Here is a 23,667-nt window from a genome sequence, read left to right as displayed (position 1 = left end):
ACACCATCCCAACCATGAAGCATGGGGGTGGAAACATCATTTTTGGGGGTGCTTTTCTGCAAAGGGGACAGGACAACTGCACGTACTGATTCTGTCTGTCACAGTTGAGGAGTACCTAGATAAAAATTACAGATCTCTCCATTCTTTGTAGGTGGGAAAACTTTCAAAATCAACAGTGGATCAAATACTTATTTGCCCCACTGTATTGAATCCTGCCACATACACCAAAACTGGATGACATTGCTCTCGAAAAGTAGATTTTTGATCATGAAGAAGTCAGTACTATATAGGCCCTGAGGGTCAGCGGGCTAGTGCTTCTCTCTGTGTATCATGGCAAGATGTAGCTGAGAGTCTACAACTCCCTATTAATAGGATGTTAGTCCATCACAGGTTACTTCCACAGGTACAGGAACCTGAATTCTACACATGCAGTTTCTGTGGCTGAGCCTGCCATTCAAGAATTGACCTTATTTGCCACTTGTGCAAACACACCCCAGTACCCGAACCAAACCCCAACCTGGAGTAGTCATCATCTACCAAGACGGACAGCAAGAAAGACTTCCACAGCAAAGGCTGGTAGCAATTTATAGTTGGCTAGACTGCAATGACACAGATAAAGTGTCATGACAAGGACACAGGCCGGCACATGGGAATCAAACCTAGGTCTAAAGACCTGTATACAACAGTCATACTGAAGTAATGCTTCTTGAGCTGAGGAATTGTTTGTGGCATTCCAAATTTGGATTCTACATGGTTAAAAAGGTGTGATTTGATACTCTGATCCTCAACAGTCCATTTATGTTTATCACAGATAACCAGTGATGGGCACAGTTCCGATAATCCGATAACAGATAATTATCGAAGATAATGTTTTCATTATCGGATTATCTTTTTAGATAACTTTAAAAACCATTATCGGACTAATTATCTTCCGATACATTGTCCGATAACTTTTACAGATAACATAGTAAACAAAGATGAACAGTGACAAACACTTTTAAAATTTAAAATCAGTTGAGCACCTACCTGTTAAAAGTTTCCTAACAGATGCATAGTTCTATCCTCTGCAAACAGAAGAGAACTGTTTCCATAAGAAACCACTCTATCCTTTGCAGGCAAAAGAGAACTGGTCTCACAAAAAATAAATAAATAAATAAATAATTTCCTTTAACACCATACTGATACGCTGGCAATATCACCAAAGTCATCCAGAGGCATACATTTCTAACTTATGGTTCAAATTTTAACCAAACTAATTTTGGACAAGTTATTTAAAATTACTGTCATGTCTGACGTTTTATAAAGTGAAAATATCAGATCCATGTTTTAGTTTTAAAGTAATGTGCTAATTTTAAGGTTTTAGTGAGCACATGCTGTGCCCAGCAGTGCATTATGGGTAGGATAGTCTAATTTATTATGTTCACGACAGGACAAATGCATTTCAGATGCTCTGTTCAGGCTCCTACAGACAGCAGCATTAAACTCTAGTGCCTAAAACTCTCATGAATATATTCTCTGGGTTTATAGACGTTGTATTTGTGTTTGTTAAATTCCACGCATCTTAAATGTAGCAGACACGGATTATCTGGGATTTTGTTTTGGCAAGTTTTTCAGGCCTCTACTGCCATCTACTGGCCAGCAGTGTTCATGGCAGTATTTGCCCTCAGTACTAAGCATCTGGGCACCAGTAGATGGCAGTGTTCTACTTATTTTGACCCCGTTTATATCAGATGGTTGTCAAATCAACTTTTTGGCTTTGCAAATGGCTTTTTTTTTTTTTTTTACAAATTAAGTTTAAAAACAAAACAACAAAAAAAATAACATTACAAGACAGCTCTGCTGTGTTTGCACATGCACAGTGCGAGCGGTTGGACGCTTGTAGCCCCTAAGCAGCAGGATACCCTCACGACAGCCGACCAGAATAATATCAAACAGGTTTCATTTTCATTCGACCATAAGATCGGCAATCAGGAGGTGGTCGTGAGATGTTAAATGCAGCTTGTTACTCCATGTACACTACACGATGCAGGACGCGCGATTAACCTGAAACTCGGTCCAAAAAATTCTCGCACGAATGAAAAATCATCTGAAAAAGGGCCAAAACTCGCACAGTGTAAAGCAAACATTTATGTGTCAAGACAAAATTGAGTGCACGTTTTACAACATCATCAAACGTGCGCACAGCACAATATAATAAAATGAGTGCACATTCTCTCCACATGCAAAACATTTTGCGATGACACTTCCAGGGCTCAATAAAAATGTCTGTTTTTACAAATAAAAAATGGAATATTTTACAAAAGCACATTTATCTGTAAACACCAACACACGACACACGTCACATTAACGTGTTGGTTTACATAATGAATGACTGAATCAATCAGTGTTTAGCAGAGGCACTTTTACCCAGAATCCTTTGCGATCTGTCTGTGTTTGTTACAAAACCTCAGAATTAGTGCATTATTCAACATTAAAAGATATATGTTATATTTTAACTTTGTACAAATGACAGATTTATAAATCAAAACCATAAGTCAGCATGACTTTATTTTCCAAGACCCAGTGGTGGCTGGCCCATAGGGGGCACTAGGGCGCTGCCCTCCTAGATGTGGAGGGGAAAAGTCATAATATATATATATATATATATTTAAAAAGTATTATCAATGTCAGTTTTACTTAATAGTATGTGCCTACATGTAATATGAATGATTAAAACAACACTTCCTCCAACTGACTCTCATTCAACAGTGCATTTCCACCGACAGAAGCAGAGAACGTATCATTCCTCATCTTGGGCGGTCATTCAAGGCGCCCTTGAAGTGCAGCGAAATAACCAATTGTATGTAGTTGCTAGGGAAAATTAATAAATATTTGGCAAATCAACATTGCCAAAATTAATGGCTTTGGGGCGCCGGAATTTTAGCCCTTGCTACAAAAATGCGGGAACGTTAGATTGCTACAGTCAGTGATACACGTGACGCTGCAGCTGCTGCTGTCAGTCAATCAGTCAGTCAGTCAGTCAGTCAGGAAGAGATGATAGTGACGACGACGTTTGGGTTATATTTATTTATTTTTATTTTGTCTCCGTGTGTTTTGCTGGAGTAAGTTGAAGAATTCTTCAGAGGTTTAAAACGGGACAAAACTAATCAAATCAATGACACCAAAGTTTCGCGGAGATCCTTTTGGAGGCGCATGGAGGTGCGCACATCAGATCTTTCTCGTGGTTTAATGACAATTGCACATCCCGGTTGGAGGAGAGTCGTTTGTCTGACTCGTTATAAACCGTGTCAGGCTTCATTCACACTGTCAGCGTGCACACGTCACGGAGGCTGCTGATCTGCGCTCTTTACTGCGGGGTGGAAAGGAGCGCATCCACCTCTGCCAGCTGCAGACTGACTCCTCTGGATCCACTTCAGTTCAGGTGAGCTGACGAGCTGCTCGGATTTATTCCCGAATGTTGCTCCTGGTGTGGAAATGAGGATGAAAATTTAAGATAAAATGAATGAGTGATGTTTTTGTTTGTTTTAGGGGGTCAAAGCTGTGATCTTTTTTGGGACAGCAGACCAGTTATAATGGTAATAGGGGAGGCCGGGGCTGTTTGTAACAGTGTTCAAAGCTGCAGCCATGCTGGTATTTTGATTTCACTTTACACGTTATGAGGATCAGTTCACAGAAGTGAAATATTCTTTGGAGTATTCCACACTCTAAAACAAATTATTTGCTCAGTTTAAAAACAAAACAAAACAAAACAAAACCCTAAAATAGCAATTTGCATGTTTTTTAAAGAAATTCTAACTCAGCCACTGAGTACACACAAGACACTTATAGTAAGACAAACCCAGGTTTAGCAACGCATTTAATTAAGTGGTTTTGTATACTTAATTTGCTTTGTCCTCTACACTGTTAATTAATTTTAACCAATTTAATTTAAAGGTTTTGGTGTTATTAGTTAGTCAAGTTATTTAAGTTTTTCTAGCTTCTTTAGTTTGCCTCCATTCCACTCAGTAATGTTCATGCAAAATATTACCTTAATTTTCTCTCGCTCGCTCTCTCTCTCACACACACACACACACACTCTCACTCTCACACACACACACTCTCTCTCTCTCACACGCTCTCTCTCTCTCTCTCTCTCTCACACACGAACACTTTCTCTCTCTCTCACACACGAACACACACACACACACACACACACACACACACACACACACACACACACAAACATTCTCTCTCTCTCTCTCTCTCTCTCACACACGAACACTTTCTCTCTCTCTCACACACGAACACACACACACACACACACACACAAACATTCTCTCTCTCTCTCTCTCTCTCGGAAGGTGGTGTGAACATTGTAGTATGTACATAATGTTCTTTTGTCAATTGAAGAATTTTTCCACGTTTTTAAAGACTGTAAATTTGGTGATATTTTCTATTTTGTTAAGGTCGGTGTCATTGTGAACCCCAGGATCTGTTTGTCTGAAGATAATGGCAGTGCAGTACAGTTTGGTGTACTATGTGTGTCAAATGGTGAAAATGTTCTTTGCTCAAGAACTTGAGTGTTGTATTTGATACTGTTCCTTTCCAAAGTAGAAATGGGGCCTAATATAGCTGTAAATGGTTAACTTTATCTGTAAAACTGCTGATTTTGAGAAGGACATGAAATGATTATTGTGGAATTGTAGTAATTTTCCGACTGTTCACTTGAATGCCTGTACTGGACAAGGCAAGGGAATCTATTGGCACAGCAGCCCCACCAAGACTGTTTTTCAACAGCCGCCACTGCCAAGACCTCCGCCTGACCGGAACATTGTGATTGATAGAGAGCTGGCTTTATGGCTGCTGTCAGGGTGCCTCTGTGCTGGAAGCTGTGTAGTAAACAAGAGCTGCAGGGGCAGGATGTTCAAAGACTAAAGTGTGGCCTCACTGTTTGGGTCTGTTGTCACTTTTAATATTACTAGAAGCTATTATGGTGTTAAAACACAAATTCATTTTTTTAGTGGTTGCAAATATACCAGAGACAATATTGGAATTTATCGGTTATCTGTAACTTCTGATATATTTTTGGGTGGTTTATCATTTTATCTTTATCAAAGATAACTTTTCAGTTATCTGATTATCTGTTATCGAAGTTCATTTTTTGGTTATCTGTGCCCACCACTGCAGATAAGAGTTTCTATATTAAGCATGGCAGCCATCTTGGAAAATGGCTGCCATTTAGAAAATGTGAGAGTCAACAAGTGAAAGGAGTTGAGCGTGGTTCCTTCAGCCCTTTGGTTTTCACACCTTACTGGGGAAGCAGCAGAGAAGCTAAGCACTTTATTGCTGAACTTGCATTGAAACTGTCTGACAAGAAACAACTAGTATAGTAAACCACTGGCTAAGAACAAAGCTATCATTTAACTTGCTAAGATCAGCAGTATTATGCTTGAGAGGCTCGAAGTCTAGGACAATTAAACAAGAGCTAAACGTTGACATTAGCAGTGTAGAAATCACAAATGCAACTGCAAAAATCGAGTTGACAAGTTTTTTTTTAAAAGCTTTACATTTTATCCCAAACCCTGGGCTGTTTTATATTTTGAAATATTTTTTATTCAACGAATTGTGTATTTTGTCTGTTTAAATGTTCATTGTGTAATTCTTAACAGAAATGTAAATAAAGTCCTCCATCTCTTCTGTAGAAAATTTGAGAGGGCATTTTCAAAAGAGTATTGCCTAGAATATTTTTATTTTTTGGCCAGTTTTTCTGCTTTTAACGCTATTTCAAAGATTGCCCTGAAATATTCTGTTACCTGCTCCACCTAATTACTTTAGCAAATCTAAAATTTTAGTTCTTAAGTAGTTATGATACAAATTCATAAAAAGTTGTCCATCCATACCTGCGGATCTGTCTGGATGGGACACTGGAGATCATACTTCTCCAATTTCCCAACATCTTGTTGACAGCACTTCTCTGCTTGAAGAAATGTCCCAAGGAACTGTTCATCATCTTGGACTGGGCACTCTCCATGCTGCCTGTACAATTTGGTCCAGAGTTGTCAGCCATCACTGGGTTGCTGCTCTTCCTCTCTGCTGAACTTTTGCTTTTCACAGTCACACTGTAGGCTGATTTCTTCCAGTGGCCTAAGAACAGCACAACTATACGCTCTTTTCTAAGGCTTGTGGTCTCAAGTACGTTGTCTAATTTTGCATCATATTCAGTACCACAGTGACTACTGTGGTCTGTTTCTAGGGCTGGATCTGAACTGTTCCACTGTTGGTCAGACTTTCCATCCTCAAGCTGTGTGGAAGAACTTAATAAGAGAGAGTTATGTGCAACATCTGTCAAAGGTGAGTTCTGACTCTCAAAATTTGACTTCAGAGTCCTCACAGACACGCCAAACTGATGAATTTCATCTTTTATCCTCTCCCTGCGCCCTCTAGTAGAATTTTGTCTCTCTGGTGTTTGAGAAAAAACACTGATTAGTTCGGTGTTGGGCATCTTGCAGTAGGGCTGGTCTGAAAGGTTGGTCATTAGGAGAGCCATGCTCTTCACAATGTTAGAGATACGGCTGCACCACAGAGGTAGAGGAACCTGACTTGTAAAGTTTCTGAACTGAGTATTGACAGTGATATTCACGATGGGGGCTGGAAGGATGTGCCTGAGCTCCTCAGCAAGACGAGCAAGTTCCAGCTCATATCCTTCACAATTCCTCTGCATGGAAACATTGGCAATTTGCTTTTCCAGGTAGATGAGGTCATCCTCAGTCAGCAGCTCACCAGAGGGTCCGAGGATGGCATTGTGAGCTTGAGAATACCTCCAGTTTACGTTGCTGTATCTACTCCCATTTTCCTGCAGGAGAAGAAGCAAAAAAAAAAAAAAAAGCACCTAATGTGATAGCTCATATGACAGCTGCCCAATTTTGGACATCATTTACACCAGGTAGAAGTAAATCCTACAGAGGGTCTGAAGCCCGTGAGGCCAGTGTTTATCCCTGAATACTGTAGTGTAAATGTCTGTAACTCCCCCTAGCAGTATGCCAGTCCATCACAGGTTACTTCCCCAACCAAGGCCGGAACCCATTTACAGCTAGATGCGTTGGGAGACAATAAAGTGTCTTGTGTCTGAGACTGCAGGCTTACTTGTAGTTCCTAGGGTTTGTAAGAGTAGAATGGGAGGCAGAGCCTTCAGCTTTCAGGCTCCTCTCCTCTGGAACCAGCTCCCAATTCGGATCAGGGAGACAGACACCCTCTCTACTTTTAAGATTAGGCTTAAAACTTTCCTTTTTGCTAAAGCTTATAGTTAGGGCTGGATCAGGTGACCCTGAACCATCCCTTAGTTATGCTGCTATAGACTTAGACTGCTGGGGGGTTCCCATGATGCACTGAGTGTTTCTTTCTCTTTTTGCTCTGTACGCACCACTCTGCATTTAATCATTAGTGATTGATCTCTGCTTCCCTCCACAGCACGTCTTTTTCCTGGTTCTCTCCCTCAGCCCCAACCAGTCCCAGCAGAAGACTGCCCCTCCCTAAGCCTGGTTCTGCTGGAGGTTTCTTCCTGTTAAAAGGGAGTTTTTCCTTCCCACTGTCGCCAAGTGCTTGCTCACAGGGGGTCGTTTTGACAGTTGTGGCTTTTCCGTAATTATTGTATGGCTTTGCCTTACAATATGAAGCGCCTTGGGGCAACTGTTTGTTGTGATAATACATATTTACAGGGTTTTTCTTTGGCGGAGGGTATAGGGATAAGTGTGAGGGCAATACTGATGGCGAGGGAGCAAAGCCAGCAAGTGGGGGATTGTCTGCGGTACGGAACTTTTGAAAATTTGAGGGATGGGGAAAATTGTTGTTCTTTTGTATTTATTTTTCTTTTTAACCAATATATTTATTGAGTTTCAACTTTTATGCAGAAATAAAGATACAACACAAGTATAATACAAGTAACATAAATAACATACAGTAGTGTTCAGAATAATAGTAGTGCTATGTGACTAAAAAGATGAATCCAGGTTTTGAATATATTTCTTATTGTTACATGGGAAACAAGGTACCAGTAGATTCAGTAGATTCTCACAAATCCAACAAGACCAAGCATTCATGATATGCACACTCTTAAAGCTATGAAACTGGGCTATTAGTAAAAAAAAGTAGAAAAGGGGGCGTTCACAATAATAGTAGTGTGGCATTCAGTCAGTGAGTTTGTCAATTTTGTGGAACAAACAGGTGTGAATCAGCAGGGGTGTAGTCTACATTTTTGAAGTGGTAGACTGTGTTTTTTGTCCGTCATCAACCTCGTGCATTGCGCCCCCGGTTATTAATATTTTTAACACCATAACAACAAATAGATCTATACTTTCCATCTGATCATTTATATTCTATATTTGCCACTATAAATGTGAGAAATGTGTCAGAATGTAAGTAAGTAATTTGCACCAATTGCAAAATACAGTATACAACAGTAAATCTAAAAGAGTGATTAAAAAATACAAAGATCAAATACATTTATTTTTTGGCATCTGAAAACCTAATTTAACAAAGAAATTTAATCAGGTCATAAACCAGGAATAAACACTGTTTAAATCCAGCCAAAAGTATCATATGCAAGCTACTGTGTATTGTTTAACAGTAAATAAGACAACTTTAAGTCACAGTCACTCAAAAAAAAAAAGTGACTGTGACTCCTTGTTATTAAGAAAGAAAAGTTCTCTTAACAATAATAAGGAGCAGATTATTGCCTCCCAACTAAGTACAGTGGTCCCTCCTTTATCGCGGGAGTTACGTTCTAAAAATAGCCCGCAATAGGTGAATTCCGCGAAGTAGCAGCGTTATTTTTTTACAATTATTATAGATGTTTTAAGGCTGTAAAACCCTTCACTACACACATTTTCTCACTTTTCTCTCCTGTGTAAACACTCTCAAAGTTCAAACCTTAGTAGAAAAATAAGTCCAGTATTATAGAATGAAACCAAAGATCAAAACCTGTTTTCAGGCCCAAACATTTGTTTGAGAAATAAAAATAGAACGTTTTCCTATAAATAATTATGATGGCTTTTAGAACTAACAAATTTAATTTTAACGATCAACCTACGAGGTTGGACACATAAGAAATTATTAATAGTAACTGACCAGTATTCCTCTGATTGCGCCTTCATCGTGGTGCCGCTCCGCAGCGTGTTTTTCCACCTCGGGGCAGGTGTCTTTTTCCGAGTGATATGGGTAGTTGTTGGCGCTCTTTTTTTCTTCTGAGCGAGAAGATTCTTATAAACAGACACACGCAGAACACAATGCGCGTGTTTTTTCTTCGCTGCTGGAGCGCTCTGCATCAAAACAGCGAGGACCTGTTGCCAGATTTTGGCTGCAACAGCAGACAGTTTAAAAAAAAGAAGAAGCATGCAAAATTGCACTAAAAAAAATCCGCGAAACAGTGAGACCGCGAAAGGTGAACCGCGATATAGCGAGGGACCACTGTATATTGCAAGAGTTCACTTTTCCTCCCTCTATTTAGTATCGTATATGAGCCTGTACTGTCAAATTCAGCAGCTGCAAGATTCACCCTTCATATAATCCGCATGGCCCCACGTTGTTTGTGGACAGTTTAGACGTATAAACAAAAACAAAACAGAACACACCGGTCTACATGAGCATGCACTGGCTGCAGAGCCTCACGCCTCCTACCACAATCTTTGTTGAAGTTGACAGTCCATCACCAGGTCCAGACGGGGGACTGGAACCTGTAGGCTTTGTGGTCCATAAGGAAACCTACCCAGTATAAACAAGCTAGTATTAGTATACGTTAAGTTCCACTAAAACAGCAGCTAGGCTGAAGGACAGAAGCCGGGACAGAAGCTAGCTCCCAGAAAATTCACATACAACAATGAAAATATGGTAGATGCTTTACTTTGCAGAAACCTTTTCAACCCATGACAAAAACATCGTAGGCCAAATCAGTGGCACAAAAGTATAGTATGAAGACAACCAACTAACTAACTAAGACAACCATGCAACTACTGAGAGTATGCCACTTACCAATTCCAGTCATTTTAAAACTACACTATCCAATAGCCAACGGGACTCAAGCTCAAGAGACATCTGTAGATTACCGGCAAAACTCTATTATTTTTTTTAAAAAGCTGTTTCATTTTATATTTTAACAATAAATGAACGGATCATTAAAAATGTCCACGAATCAAAGTCAAAAGACATTTGCACAAGTAGAAGCTCTCCACTTATTGTGCTCAAATTCATATTTTAGAAATGACTCTGTCCTGATAACAACATTAAAAGGCAATTACATATTTTGTCAAAATTACAAGTTGAAATGACCATTAAAAAAATTCATCAAGAGGTTTATGTCACAGAAATCCTACTTTACAATCACTGCAGTCATTGTTAAATTATTTCCTGTTGCATTTATAATAAACATTTGTATTTATTTACAGTGTCTGTTTTTCTGGTTGAAATGAGATATAAAAAATCTACCAGACTTAAAAAAAAAAGTACAAATTTCCATGTTATTTTGTCTAAAAATAAATGTCTGAGGTTCCTTATGTTAAACAAGAAATTATCTGATCTGAATTAACAGGTGGTTTTAATTTACAGATGAAAGGTTTCTAAAGAACCATTTATGGATTTATTTAGCTATTTTAATTACAAGTGTTCTAAACTTTTTTAACAGTAATCAGAAATTCTGAGGTAACAAACAACAACAAAAAACATTTCCACGGATTTTTCTTCAGAAAACTGCTCCATAAATGAGCAGTCCTGTGACACGGTTGTTTTGTACAGATCAGTGGTTTCTGTACCGATCCATTTTGTACAGATCAGTGGTTTCTGCCACTAGTCTTCCGTGTTTTGGCCCGACGTGTCGTTCCTATTGGACAACGCAAAGGTATGTCACAGCTCAGAAAGTTGGATTGGCTTGAACTTTGTCCACGTCAGCCTGCCGACAAGCGGCAAGGCGCGCTCCCATCAGCATCTAAAAAGCAACGCGTCTCATTGAAAATAATGCTTTTTAGACCGTTTTTTGACGCATCTGACGTATTCAGTGTGAAAGGCCCATTAACTTAGTGAACAAATAAAAAACTAGCTGTCGTAGGCTAGCCCACTTACCAGCAATGCAGACAGCGCAAGGTTTATCTCCTCCACTCAGGGTGCAAACTTCATCAATTGGCCCTGAAGCAGCAGGTGGACGTTTTCGAAAAAAAAAAAAAAAAAAAATCTAAAACCGAGGCCTGTTTTCTTTTCATTTTTTCGGGTAATAATCACCATCGATACTTTCTCCAGCATTCTTCTTGTTTGTGTGCGGCTTTCGCGCTGATTAGCTGGTAGCCCCGCCCCCATCTGTCTATGAGCCAATTTAAAACTCTTATCTAGCAGAGCGAGCGGGGGTGGGACATACGGTGCACTCTGCAGTGATGGACGCCTGATGGCTGTCTTTTAAAGGGAGAAAATAAAATTACAGTCAATAATTTATTTTTAGTCAATTATTTTATTTACACTGTCACGTTCCCCGGGGCAATTTGAAGTGGGTAGACGGAAATTCCCGGTCATTTTAGGTGAGTAGACGGCGTCTACCTGCGTTCCACGTAGACTACACCACTGTGAATCAGGTGTCCCCTATTTAAGGATGAAGCCAGCACCTGTTGAACATGCTTTTCTCTTTGAAAGCCTGAGGAAAATGGGATGTTCAAGACATTGTTCAGAAGAACAGCGTAGTTTGATTAAAAAGTTGATTGGAGAGGGGAAAATTTATACGCAGGTGCAAAAAATTATAGGCTGTTCATCTACAATGATCTCCAATGCTTTAAAATGGACAAAAAAACCAGACGTGTGGAAGAAAACGGAAAACAACCATCAAAATGGATAGAAGAATAACCAGAATGGCAAGGGCTCACCCATTGATCAGCTCCAGGATGATCAAAGACAGTCTGGAGTTACCTGTAAGTGCTGTGACAGTTAGAAGATGCCTGTGTGAAGCTAAGTTATGTGCAAGAATCCCCCGCAAAGTCCCTCTGTTAAATAAAAGACATGTGCAGAAGAGGTTACAATTTGCCAAAGAACACATCAACTGGCCTAAAGAGAAATGGAGGAATATTTTGTGGACTGATGAGAGTAAAACTGTTCTTTTTGGGTCCAAGGGCCGCAGACAGTTTGTGAGACGACCCGCAAACTCTGAATTCAAGCCACAGTGAAGACAGTGAAGCATGGTGATAGGGGCATGTTTCTCCTACTATGGTGTTGGGCCTATACAACCCCTGGCAAAAATTATGGAATCACCGGCCTCGGAGGATGTTCATTCAGTTGTTTAATTTTGTAGAAAAAAAGCAGATCACAGACATGACACAAAACTAAAGTAATTTCAAATGGCAACTTTCTGGCTTTAAGAAACACTATAAGAAATCAAGAAAAAAAAATTGTGGCAGTCAGTAACGGTTACTTTTTTAGACCAAGAAGAGGGAAAAAAATATGGACTCACTCAATTCTGAGGAATAAATGATGGAATCACCCTGTAAATTTTCATCCCCAAAACTAACACCTGCATCAAATCAGATCTGCTCGTTAGTCTGCATCTAAAAAGGAGTGATCACACCTTGGAGAGCTGTTGCACCAAGTGGACTGATATGAATCATGGCTCCAACACGAGAGATGTCAATTGAAACAAAGGAGAGGATTATCAAACTCTTAAAAGAGGGTAAATCATCACGCAATGTTGCAAAAGATGTTGGTTGTTCACAGTCAGCTGTGTCTAAACTCTGGATCAAATACAAACAACATGGGAAGGTTGTTAAAGGCAAACATACTGGTAGACCAAGGAAAGCGTCAAAGCGTCAAGACAGAAAACTTAAAGCAATATGTCTCAAAAATCGAAAATGCACAACAAAACAAATGAGGAACGAATGGGAGGAAACTGGAGTCAACGTCTGTGACCAAACTGTAAGAAACCGCCTAAAGGAAATGGGATTTACATACAGAAAAGTTAAATGAAAGCCACCATTAACACCTAAACAGTAAAAAAACAAGGTTACAATGGGCTAAGGAAAAGCAATTGTGGACTGTGGATGACTGGATGAAAGTCATATTCAGTGATGAATCTCGAATCTGCATTGGGCAAGGTGATGATGCTGGAACTTTTGTTTGGTGCCATTCCAATGAGATTTATAAAGATGACTGCCTGAAGAGAACATGTAAATTTCCACAGTCATCGATGATATGGGGCTGCATGTCAGGTAATGGCACTGGGGAGATGGCTGTCATTACATCATCAATAAATGCACAAGTTTACACTGATATTTTGGACACTTTTCTTATCCCATCAATTGAAAGGATATTTGGGGATGATGAAATAATTTTTCAAGATGATAATGCATCTTGCCATAGAGCAAAAACTGTGAAAACATTCCTTACAAAAAGACACATAGGGTCAATGTCATGGCCTGCAAATAGTCCGGATCTTAATCCAATTGAAAATCTTTGGTGGAAGTTGAAGAAAATGGTCCATGACAAGGCTCCAACCTGCAAAGCTGATCTGGCAACAGCAATCAGAGAAAGTTGGAGCCAAATTGATGAAGAGTACTGTTTGTCACTCATTAAGTCCATGCCTCAGAGACTGCAAGCTGTTATAAAAGCCAGAGGTGGTGCAACAAAATACTAGTGATGTGCTGGAGCGTTCTTTTGTTTTTCATGATTCCATAATTTTTTTCCTCAGAATTGAGTGATTCCATATTTTTTTTCCTCTGCTTGGTCTAAAAAAGTAACCGTTACTGACTGCCACAATTTTTTTTTCCTGATTTCTTATAGTGTTTCTTAAAGCCAGAAAGTTGCCATTTGAAATGACTTTAGTTTTGTGTCATGTCTGTGATCTGCTTTTTTTCTACAAAATTAAACAACTGAATGAACATCCTCCGAGGCCGGTGATTCCATAATTTTTGCCAGGGTGTTGTATATGCCATACCAGGTATCATGGATCAGTTTTGGATATGTCAAAATACTTTAAGAGGTCATGTTGCCTTATGCTGAAGAGGACGTGCCCTTGAAATGGGTGTTTCAACAAGACAATGACCCCAAGTACACTAGTAAACGAGCAAAATCTTGGTTCCAAACCAACAAAATTAATGCCTCGCAGATGTGAAGAAATCATGAAAAACTGTGGTTATACAACTAAATACTAGTTTAGTGATTCACAGGATTGCTAAAAAAGCAGTTTGAACATAATAGTTTTGAGTTTGTAGCATCAACAGCAGATACTACTATTATTGTGAACACCCCCTTTTCTATTTTTTTTACTAATAGCCCAATTTCATAGCCTTAAGAGTGTGCATATCATGAATGCTTGGTCTTGTTGGATTTGTGAGAATCTACTGAATCTACTGGTACCTTGTTTCACATGTAACAATAAGAAATATATTCAAAACCTGGATTAATCTTTTTAGTCACATAGCACTACTATTATTCTGAACACTACTGTAAATAGTAAAGAACACGATTTCCAAAGTCGCTTTTGCCTTCCATGATAAAACTGTACCTTAATGGGTGTCTGCAGATCACTGTTTCCTTACTTCAAACACACTTATTTGTAGTCAAACTTCAACCTTAAGGACAAAAAGCAAATGATGACTATATTTGAATGGATTTTTACAATCTTTATAAAACTACACTTTGTCAAACTGGCTTGAGCGCTCTTTCTGCTCACACACATCAGCTTCTTTGGTTTGCTGTCTTCCTTGCTGTGCCTGACAACTATTGGCCGTGTGAGTATTCATCACAGTATACTACAGCAAAATTTGGTTTGCACTAATGCCAAGCGGTTGTGGCACATACATATTGAAGCAACTCGCAGTAACAAAACCTGTTGCTTTGCCCCACTGAAAATAATGGGTTTCAGAACTGTGCACCGCTCACTGTGCAGTTTGGAGAAACCCATGTATTTAAAGGTTACAATCACTGCACATACATGCTGTTGAAATGCTGCACGTACGTGCAGGTAGAAATGGTATAACGTACAGTAATGTTACCTTTCTTCTCTGATCCTCCTCGTCCAACAACCTGGCCTGCAGCTGCCGAACCATGACTTGCCTCTTCCACTCAGCAATGGGACGACCTTTCTCATCGTGGGTGGGCACCAGATAGTCAATATCGGACAGGTTGGCCTCCTCAGTTGGCAAGACAACCATTTTATTCTGCACAGAATGCATTTTCCTTATCAATATATTATGGAGAAAAGAGAAGAACTAACAGTCAGGATTGACAATACAGGCTTACGGCTTGTCCAGTGAAGGCACCAGATATTCCTGATTGCTTCAAAGATGTAATTGACTTCATGTTGCCAAGAAGGTTTGCATCTGGCAAAATCTTCTTCTCTGCGTGGACTTTCACCTCAGTCTCTGGAGCTTTGCGCTGACTGAAACCTTTAATAACAACATTAATAAAAAAGTCTTTCTATGACTTTGCATCACAATATTCTTTAGACAAATACACTCAAACAGTTTTTCATCTGCTCAGACAAACAGAAATCTCACCAGATGTTGCCATTTGGACCTGTTGTATTCTAGTGACAGCAGTTTTCAATGGCTTGGCTGTTTTGTTGGCTGGAGATGAACCGCAGGGCAGAGGAGGTGCAGGAGAGGGTTTAGGGTATCTGGCCTGGGGCACCTCCTCGCTTTGTGGTTGCTAATTGACAAAATAAAGACAAATTTCTTTGACTGTGGGTTGTAAAAATCAAATGAAATACAGAAGAACTAGAAGGACACTTGCTACATTAGAGTGCATCCCCCAACCATGGCTCAAACCTACAGTGGCTGATAGGGACCGCAACACTTACAAATTAAGACAACAACAGCAAAAGCAGAAAACACAACAGGCAGTCACATCAAATTGCGAGTGGCCAGACTAAGAATGGTTCACAATGACTCCATGGAAAAAGGAGGCAGAGGAAACGTGACCCAGCCCAGAGGAAGCCCAGAGCCCATGTCTGGAGCCAGGCCTAGACAGAGGGCTCGTCAACGAGCACCTGGTGGGTGGGATTGCCACGGAGCCTGGCTGAGTAAAGCCCGAAAGGCAACGTGGACTTCCCATCTCCACCGAGTGGGCTCACCACCCACAGGGGGAATTGCTAGGGTTGGGTTCACTGCCCCATGAGTGTCAGTGAAAGTCAAAGGCCTCGACGGACCAGACCCAGGTGGCACTGGCTAGCTCTGGGCTCAAACGTCACCTCACTGTGGGGGGAGGAGCCGGAGCCTGTGCATGAGGTGAAGCGCTATCAGTTAGATCTAGTGGCCCTCGCCTCCACACACAGCCTCGGCTCCGGAAGACCTCTCTTTGACAGTGTATCATGTATCTGGATCTATACTCAGGGACAATGTGAGAAACTTGAATATCTGGGAGGGACTCAGATTAGAGGCCCCTGGATGTCCCCCTAGTAGTCTGCTGCAGAATAGGCTTTTTCAGCTGGGGTTGGATTTGGAGTACATCCAGTATTTTATTGTTGTTTCTGGTCGGAGGGACCTTGTAGATCTCAAAACCACTTGATGCCACTGTGCCATTATCAAGTTTTTTTTTTTTTTTTTACCATACATCTCTGTTAGTATTTGCTCTGTCTACTTAATTTTTGTGTTAAAATGGACATTTTGAGAAATGTGCTACTAGTTTTAAGACTGAGTAAGTTCAAAGTGCATACTTGTGTGTTGTAGATTGTTGTAGATAGGGTCCTGGTGCTGCCTGTCTTGGATGTGAGACTTGGACGCTAACCAGTGACCTAAGGAGATGACTGGATGTCTTTGTTATTAAGTGTCTTTGAAGGAACCTCGGGTACCGCTGGAATTACTTTGAAGCAAATGAGCGATTACTGAGGGAGAGAGTGTCAGATCCGACATTTTGGCCATGTGGCCCATTTCTCTGTGCATGATCTAGCATGCAGAGCGTCGAGGACCCCAGTAGCTGGAAAAAGCCAATCGGACATCATTTTCAGTGGTAGGCACAGTTCCACTAATCGGCTAACTGCTAATTAGCAAAGCTAAATTTTTTGTTAGCGGATTAGCTTTCCAGCTAACTTCAAAAACCATCAGTGGACCAATTAGCTTCCACTAAATTTAGTTCTGCTAAGTTAGTCCACTAACATTTTTTTGCATAGTTAGTAAAAGTGAAATACATTTGTAAACCCTAAAATCACACATTGGTTCCAGTTTGCTACGTATTTTGCAGCAGTCAAGCAGCTGAGAGGAGCTGCTACCCCAACAGAATGGTCCTGGCTACCAGGCTGCCACAAAAAAACAAAACAAAACAAAAAACAAACAAACAAAAAAACAAAAACAAAAGTCATTATCCTTCTCAGCATATAGTGGTCCAGCTGTGAGGCAGACATCTTGAAAAGGAAAGCAGGTTTGATTTATGGTTTTGATTTAGAAATCAAATTAATCTGAATGAATAACTATATTAATGTCAATGCTGTCATTTGTACAAAATGAAAATATAACACATATCTTTTGTTTTTAAAATAATGCACTAATTCTGAAGTTTTGAACATTAACACACACAAAATGCCCAAAGGGATTATGGTTAAACTCAGCCTCTGCTCACACTGACTGGTTGATTCATTCATTCTATGTAAAAACCAACACACGGCTGTCGACCTGAATCACAACTTAAACAGGTTTTTCGGTTTTGCAAATGCCTTTTTTTTTTTTTTTTTTTACAAATTAAAAAAAATGACATATTTTACAAAAGCACATTTATTTGTAAACACCAACACACACACACACACGTTACAGTAATTTGTGTTGGTTGTAACTTGTGTATGTCAGACAATAGCTGAACCAGAAGTAAAATAGTTTGTAGATCTCATACTTGAATTCAGCTTCAAAGACCATTGTTTTATATGTGGGGAAGTGTGGATACTGAAACCTGAACCGAAAAAATCCCACTCGATGGAAAAAAGCTGCCTAATGCAGAACTGCTGATCGTAGTCCCAACCAGAGCACATTCAACAATGTTGATCGACAAGCATGCGAGCTGTGTAATGAATGGTCTTTCCAGGAACAAGTCCAGCTGTAAGCTACCATAATCGATCTTCAAGCAGCTGATGCTGTGCATCATAAAGATCATATCATGTAGATACCTGCTTTGTCTTTGATCAATACTATCACAACATCAAGAATGTTATAAGATAGATAGATAGATATATACTTTTAATGTCCCCATGGGGAAATTTGTCTTGGACTTCTCAAAAATCATGACCCATACAAAGATACAGAACAAGACATAAACAGTTCATAACAATAAATAAATAAATACATAAATAAAGAATAAAATAAATTAAAAAACATACAAATACTAAAACCTCCTAATGTGCCTGATTGTTAGCGGTGTTTATTATGATATTTGTTAAGGGCTATGATTGATATAGGAACAAAAGAGTTCCTATATCTATTCAGTCTGCAATGGGGGACTCTGAAACACCGGCCCGATGGTAGCAACTCGTATTGCGTGTGCAGAACATGGCAGGAGTCAGAAAGAATTCTGTCCGCTTGCTTCATCACGCACTGATCAAAAATTGACTGAGGATTGTTATACTGTTTCAAACCAATGATTTTCATTGCTGTGAGAACAAGGTAGTTTAATTTTGATCTTAGGGACACAGGAAGGTTCCCAAACCAAGTGGTTATGCCATATCTTAGAATGCTTTCAAGAACTGCCTGATAAAACAGTAACATAATTTTTTGGTCGACTCCATTAAAACGCAAACGCCGTAGAAAATAGAGTCGTTGATTCAAGCGGGAACATAACCAGTCAACATGAGTGTTCCATGTAAGGGAACTGTCTATACAGACACCAAGATATTTGTACAATTGCACCTGTGTGATTGGTTGCTGGTGTATAATTACAGGGTTGTGATTGCCAACTAACTTTGGATCAAAAATGACTTCCTCTGTCTTTTTAACATTTAAAGTAAGGTAACTGGAATCACACCACTCAACAAACTGCCTCACCTCTGAATGATAGATATTCAAATCATCATTCTGTTGAAGTATAAGCACAGAAGTGCTGAGTCGTCTGAATATTTAAAAATATAGTTCCCAGGGTGCTTGGCTGAACACTCATTAGTATATAAAGTAAAAAGGACAGGTGAGCTCACACATCCCTGTGGTGCTCCAGTACTGATGTCTTTGATTTGGGACAGGCTAGAATTTACCTTAACCTACTGTGTTCTGTTTGTCAAAAAAGAGTGAAACCACCGTATAAGTGACGGGTTGACATCCAACGCTTTAAGTTTCTGAATTAGTAAGTATGGCTGAAGCGCATTAAAGGCAGAGCTGAAGTCAATAAAAAGTAATCGGGCATATGATGACTTGTCATCAAGATGTTTTAAAACAAGATGCATGATGGTGGAAATCGCATCATCTGTGCATCGCCCTCACCTGTAAGCAAACTGAAATGGATCTAATTTGCCATCTACATCTATTTTCAGCCTGCTCACAATGTATTTCTCGAAACATTTCATCACAACTGATGTCAATGCTATGGGCCTAAAATCATTGTCTTTGATGGGGTTTGCCTTCTTGGGCACCGGGATGATCATAGAACGTTTCCACAGGGCAGGGACTGTATGGGTGTCTATAGACTGTTGAAAAACAGGACACCAAGCTGCAGTAAGCTCCTGTGCAAATGTTTTTAACAAAAATGATGAAATCCCATCTGGCCCTGCAGCCTTTTTTAACGGAGCACGCTGAAAGAGACGTTTGACCTGTTGTGGATCAATCCACAGTCTATGTGACGCATTATCAGAGGGGGGTAGGGAGTCCAGCTCCTTGTTACACTTTTCAGAGAAATCATGTGTCTCAAATCTCAAATAAAAATCATTTAACTCACTGGCCATTTTGGAGTCATCAAGTGATATAAAATGCTTTTTATAAGGGTTCATGTTTGTGATAGCCTTCATAGAATCCCAGACTCTCTTGGTGTCTGAAATATTAAGTTCTAAAAGCTCTTTCTGTTTTCTCCTTGCTACACGCAATTGCTGATTAAGTTCTTTTTGTGCTGATATCAGTGCAGCCTTATCAAGAGTTTTAAAAGCAATTTTCTTTCTGTTAATACAGTCTTTGATTTGCTTAGTAATGAAGGGTTTGTTATTTGGATATATAACAACATCCTTTTTTATGACAACACATTCAATACAGAAATGAATATAGTCTGTAATTGCCTCTGTAGCACAGTCAAGGTCCTGGCTGTGAAATATGTTCCAGTCTGTACTGAGAAAACAACCTTTTAGAGTCTCAATGCTGTCATTAGACCATAATGTTACCCGTTTTGTCTTTGGCTTAGAGCTCTTTAATACAGTCCTGTATGAAGATAATAAGTGAACAGTGCTATGGTCCGAGTGTGCCGCAGCAGGTTCCAAGGTAAGTCACAAACACCAGCCGAGCTTCACAATACTGCTTACATCGCAGAAGGCCATGTTGACTGTGTCCCAGAACAAGCTGGAACTAATCAAATTGATTTGCGACTACATATGGGAATATCCACCACTTTCAGGACCACCTTCAATGTAGGCAAAGTTACAACCCCAATTCCATTGAAGTTGGGACATTGTGTAAAATGTAAATAAAAACAGAATACAATGATTTGCAAATCCTCTTCAACCTATATTCAACTGAATACACTACAAAGACATGATATTTAATGTTCAAACATAAACTTTATTGTTTTTGTGCAAATATATGCTCATTTTGAAATGGATGGCTGCAACACATTTCAAAAAAGCTGGGACAGTGGTATGTTTACCACTGTGTTACATCACCTTTCCTTCTAACAACACTCAATAAGCATTTGGGAACTGAGGACACGAATTGTTGAAGCTTTGTAGGTGGAAACTTTCCTTTTTGCTAAAGCTTATAGTTAGGGCTGGATCAGGTGACCCTGAACCATCCCTTAGTTATGCTGCTATAGACGTAGACTGCTGGGGGGTTCCCATGATGCACTGTTTCTTTCTCTTTTTGCTCTGTATGCACCACTCTGCATTTAATCATTAGTGATCGATCTCTGCTCCCCTCCATAGCATGTCTTTTTCCTGGTTCTCTCCCTCAGCCCCAACCAGTCCCAGCAGAAGACTGCCCCTCCCTGAGCCTGGTTCTGCTAGAGGTTTCTTCCTGTTAAAAGGGAGCTTTTCCTTCCCACTGTAGCCACGTGCTTACTCACAGGGGGTCGTTTTGACTGTTGGGGTTTTACATAATTATTGTATGGCCTTGCCTTACAATATAAAGCGCCTTGGGGCAACTGTTTGTTGTGATTTGGCGCTATATAAAAAAATTGATTGATTGACTGATTGATTGAATTCTTTCCCATTCTTGCTTGATGTATGACTTCAGTTGTTCAACAGTCCTGGGTCTCCGTTGTCATATTTTGCGCTTCATAATGCGCCACACATTTTCAATGGTTGACAAGTCTGTACTGCAGGCAGGCCAGTCTAGTACCCGCAATCTTTTACTACGAAGCCATGCTGTTGTAACACGTGCAGAATGTGGCTTGGCATTGTCTTACTGAAATAAGCAGGGACGTCCCTGAAAAAGACATTGCTTGGATGGCAGCATGTTTTGCTCCAAAACCAGGATGTACCTTTCAGCACTGATGGTGCCATCACAGATGTGTAAGGTGCCCATAACAAGTATTAACTGACAAAGTTTTCTGAAGTGTTTCTGAGCCCACGTGGTAAGATCCTTTACACAATGATGTCAGTTTTTAATGCAGTGCCACCTGAGGGATCAAAGGTCGCAGGCATTCAATGTTGGTTTTCGGCCTTGCCGCTTAGTGTAGAAAGTTCTCCAGATTCTCTGAATCTTCTGATTATATTACGGACTGTAGATGATGAAATCCCTAAATTCCTTGCAATTGAATGTTGAGATACATTGTTCTTAAACTGCTATTTGTTCACACAGTTGTTCACAAAGTGGTGATCCTCGCCCCATCTTTGCTTGTGAACAGATGAGCCTTTTGGGGATGCTCCTTTTATACCCAATCATGACACTCACCTGTTTCCAATTAGATGTTCTTTGAGCATTCATCAACTTTCCCAGTCTTTTGTTACCCTGTCCCAACTGTTTTGAAATGTGTTGCAGGCATCCATTTCAAAATAAGCCAATATTTGCACAAAAACAATAAAGTTTATCAGTTTGAACATTAACCGTCTGGGGCCGACGCCGTCGTATACGATGGCTAAGACCAAGCTTTACTAAATTATAGATAACTTTTTAATGAAATGAGATAGAAACGTAATTTTTTTTTTTTTGCTGAAAAGTTAACTCCGCGGACTTTCGAGCCAGCCGTCGGCCATCTTTGTACTCCTCATAGAAGCTGTGTGATGACATGCGCAATGTGAGTGTCCAATCGGAATTGGTTCACCGTCACATGGTTTTCCAAAATCCAATCGTAGGGCAGATTTACCTAACGTGAAAAGTCAAAGATCGTTTTCAGCAGTGATGCGTTACTAGTTGGCCCGTTTGAATAGCCCCCTGGGTGCTCCATTGAGTACATACTTTTAGTACATATTCAGTGTGCCCTGTGCCATTACACACAGCGATCAGTGAAGCACACGGAGAGCCTCTGATGACAATCTCACGTGCTCAAACAAAGAGTTTCTGTGTAGGCTCTCAGTTGTACAGGTGGTTTCCATAGTAGAGAAGCTTGAATCTTCGACTGGACTGGGTTGCTTGACGCGAGGATGTTTCGCTTCAAATCGCAGAAGCTTCCTCAGCTAAAATTCTTGCTCTGGTGGTCTGACTTCTGTCTTGACTCTTGTAGAGAATAATCATCAAGAAGTCACAAAAGTTGGAGTTTTAAACCTAACCAGACCCCTCCTACCGAGAGGCAGACTGCTATAGGCTAGTGACTAAACAATAGCTCTAATTAGCACCTATTGTGCTCTAGTTAGCACCCTCCTAATGACAGGGCAGCTGTCCCTCCTAATGATGGGACGGACCCTCTCATGATTGCTCCCTTGACGACTCTGCTGATGACATGAATGAGTCATTACCATGAACAAAAGACTGAAACTGCTTTGACCTGAGTACCCCATTGTAAACAGGGGATAAAGCATGTCTCAGACCCCCTCCCCGGTTAAGGCTGGGTTTCAAATGTTTCACAAAGAATGCCTCCTTGACCCCTCTCTCAAACCATTTCTTCTCTCTGGCTAATATTTTAACTTCCTTGTCCCTCAACGTGTGGTTAGTGTCTTTAAGGTGGAGAAGAACTGCAGACTGAGGTCCACTGGCACCCTCTCTGCGGTGCTGGTATAGCCTTTTGTGTAAAGGTTGCTTAGTCTCACCCATGTAGTGTTCGTTGAAGTTTTCCTGACATCTGACAGAATACACTACATTGCTCTGTTTATAACTAGGGATCCTGTCCTTAGGGTGAACTAATTTAAGTAATAAGTAATAAGTAATAATAAGTGTAACCTTTATTACACTTATGAAACACAACAAAAACATATATATTCTGAAAGCACAGGTTGTCCTGAAAAAAGAGACATAAAACTTGATTGTGGGATGCAGGGAGAGCTGTTAACAGCAATAATAAAACATTTATGCCAGGCGAGTGAACTGTCCAAAAAAATGCCCTCGGACCCCAGAGAGTTAAATATCTTGTCTTTGTGGTGTATTCAATTGAATATAGGTTGAAGAGGATTTCCAAATCATTGTATTCTGTTTT

At 40.1% G+C, this 23,667-nt stretch overlaps 1 protein-coding gene across 1 annotated transcript in view; it reads right to left on the bottom strand.

Moving 5' to 3' along the window:
• The window catches only part of LOC117519333 (espin-like protein), an 84,226-nt gene that overhangs the window by 10,557 nt on the left and 50,002 nt on the right, over window positions 1–23,667 (bottom strand). Inside the window, exons 7-10 of the mRNA XM_034180688.1 lie at window positions 15,492–15,642; window positions 15,235–15,380; window positions 14,988–15,152; window positions 5,880–6,832 (exon numbers count right to left, since the gene is read on the bottom strand). Coding sequence (XP_034036579.1) covers window positions 5,880–6,832; window positions 14,988–15,152; window positions 15,235–15,380; window positions 15,492–15,642 — 1,415 coding nt within the window. The remainder of the gene's footprint in view (window positions 1–5,879; window positions 6,833–14,987; window positions 15,153–15,234; window positions 15,381–15,491; window positions 15,643–23,667) is intronic.

Source organism: Thalassophryne amazonica, chromosome 10 (assembly GCF_902500255.1).
Source record: "Thalassophryne amazonica chromosome 10, fThaAma1.1, whole genome shotgun sequence".
Lineage (NCBI taxonomy): Eukaryota > Metazoa > Chordata > Actinopteri > Batrachoidiformes > Batrachoididae > Thalassophryne > Thalassophryne amazonica.
This window is presented reverse-complemented; position numbering and strand designations above follow the sequence as displayed.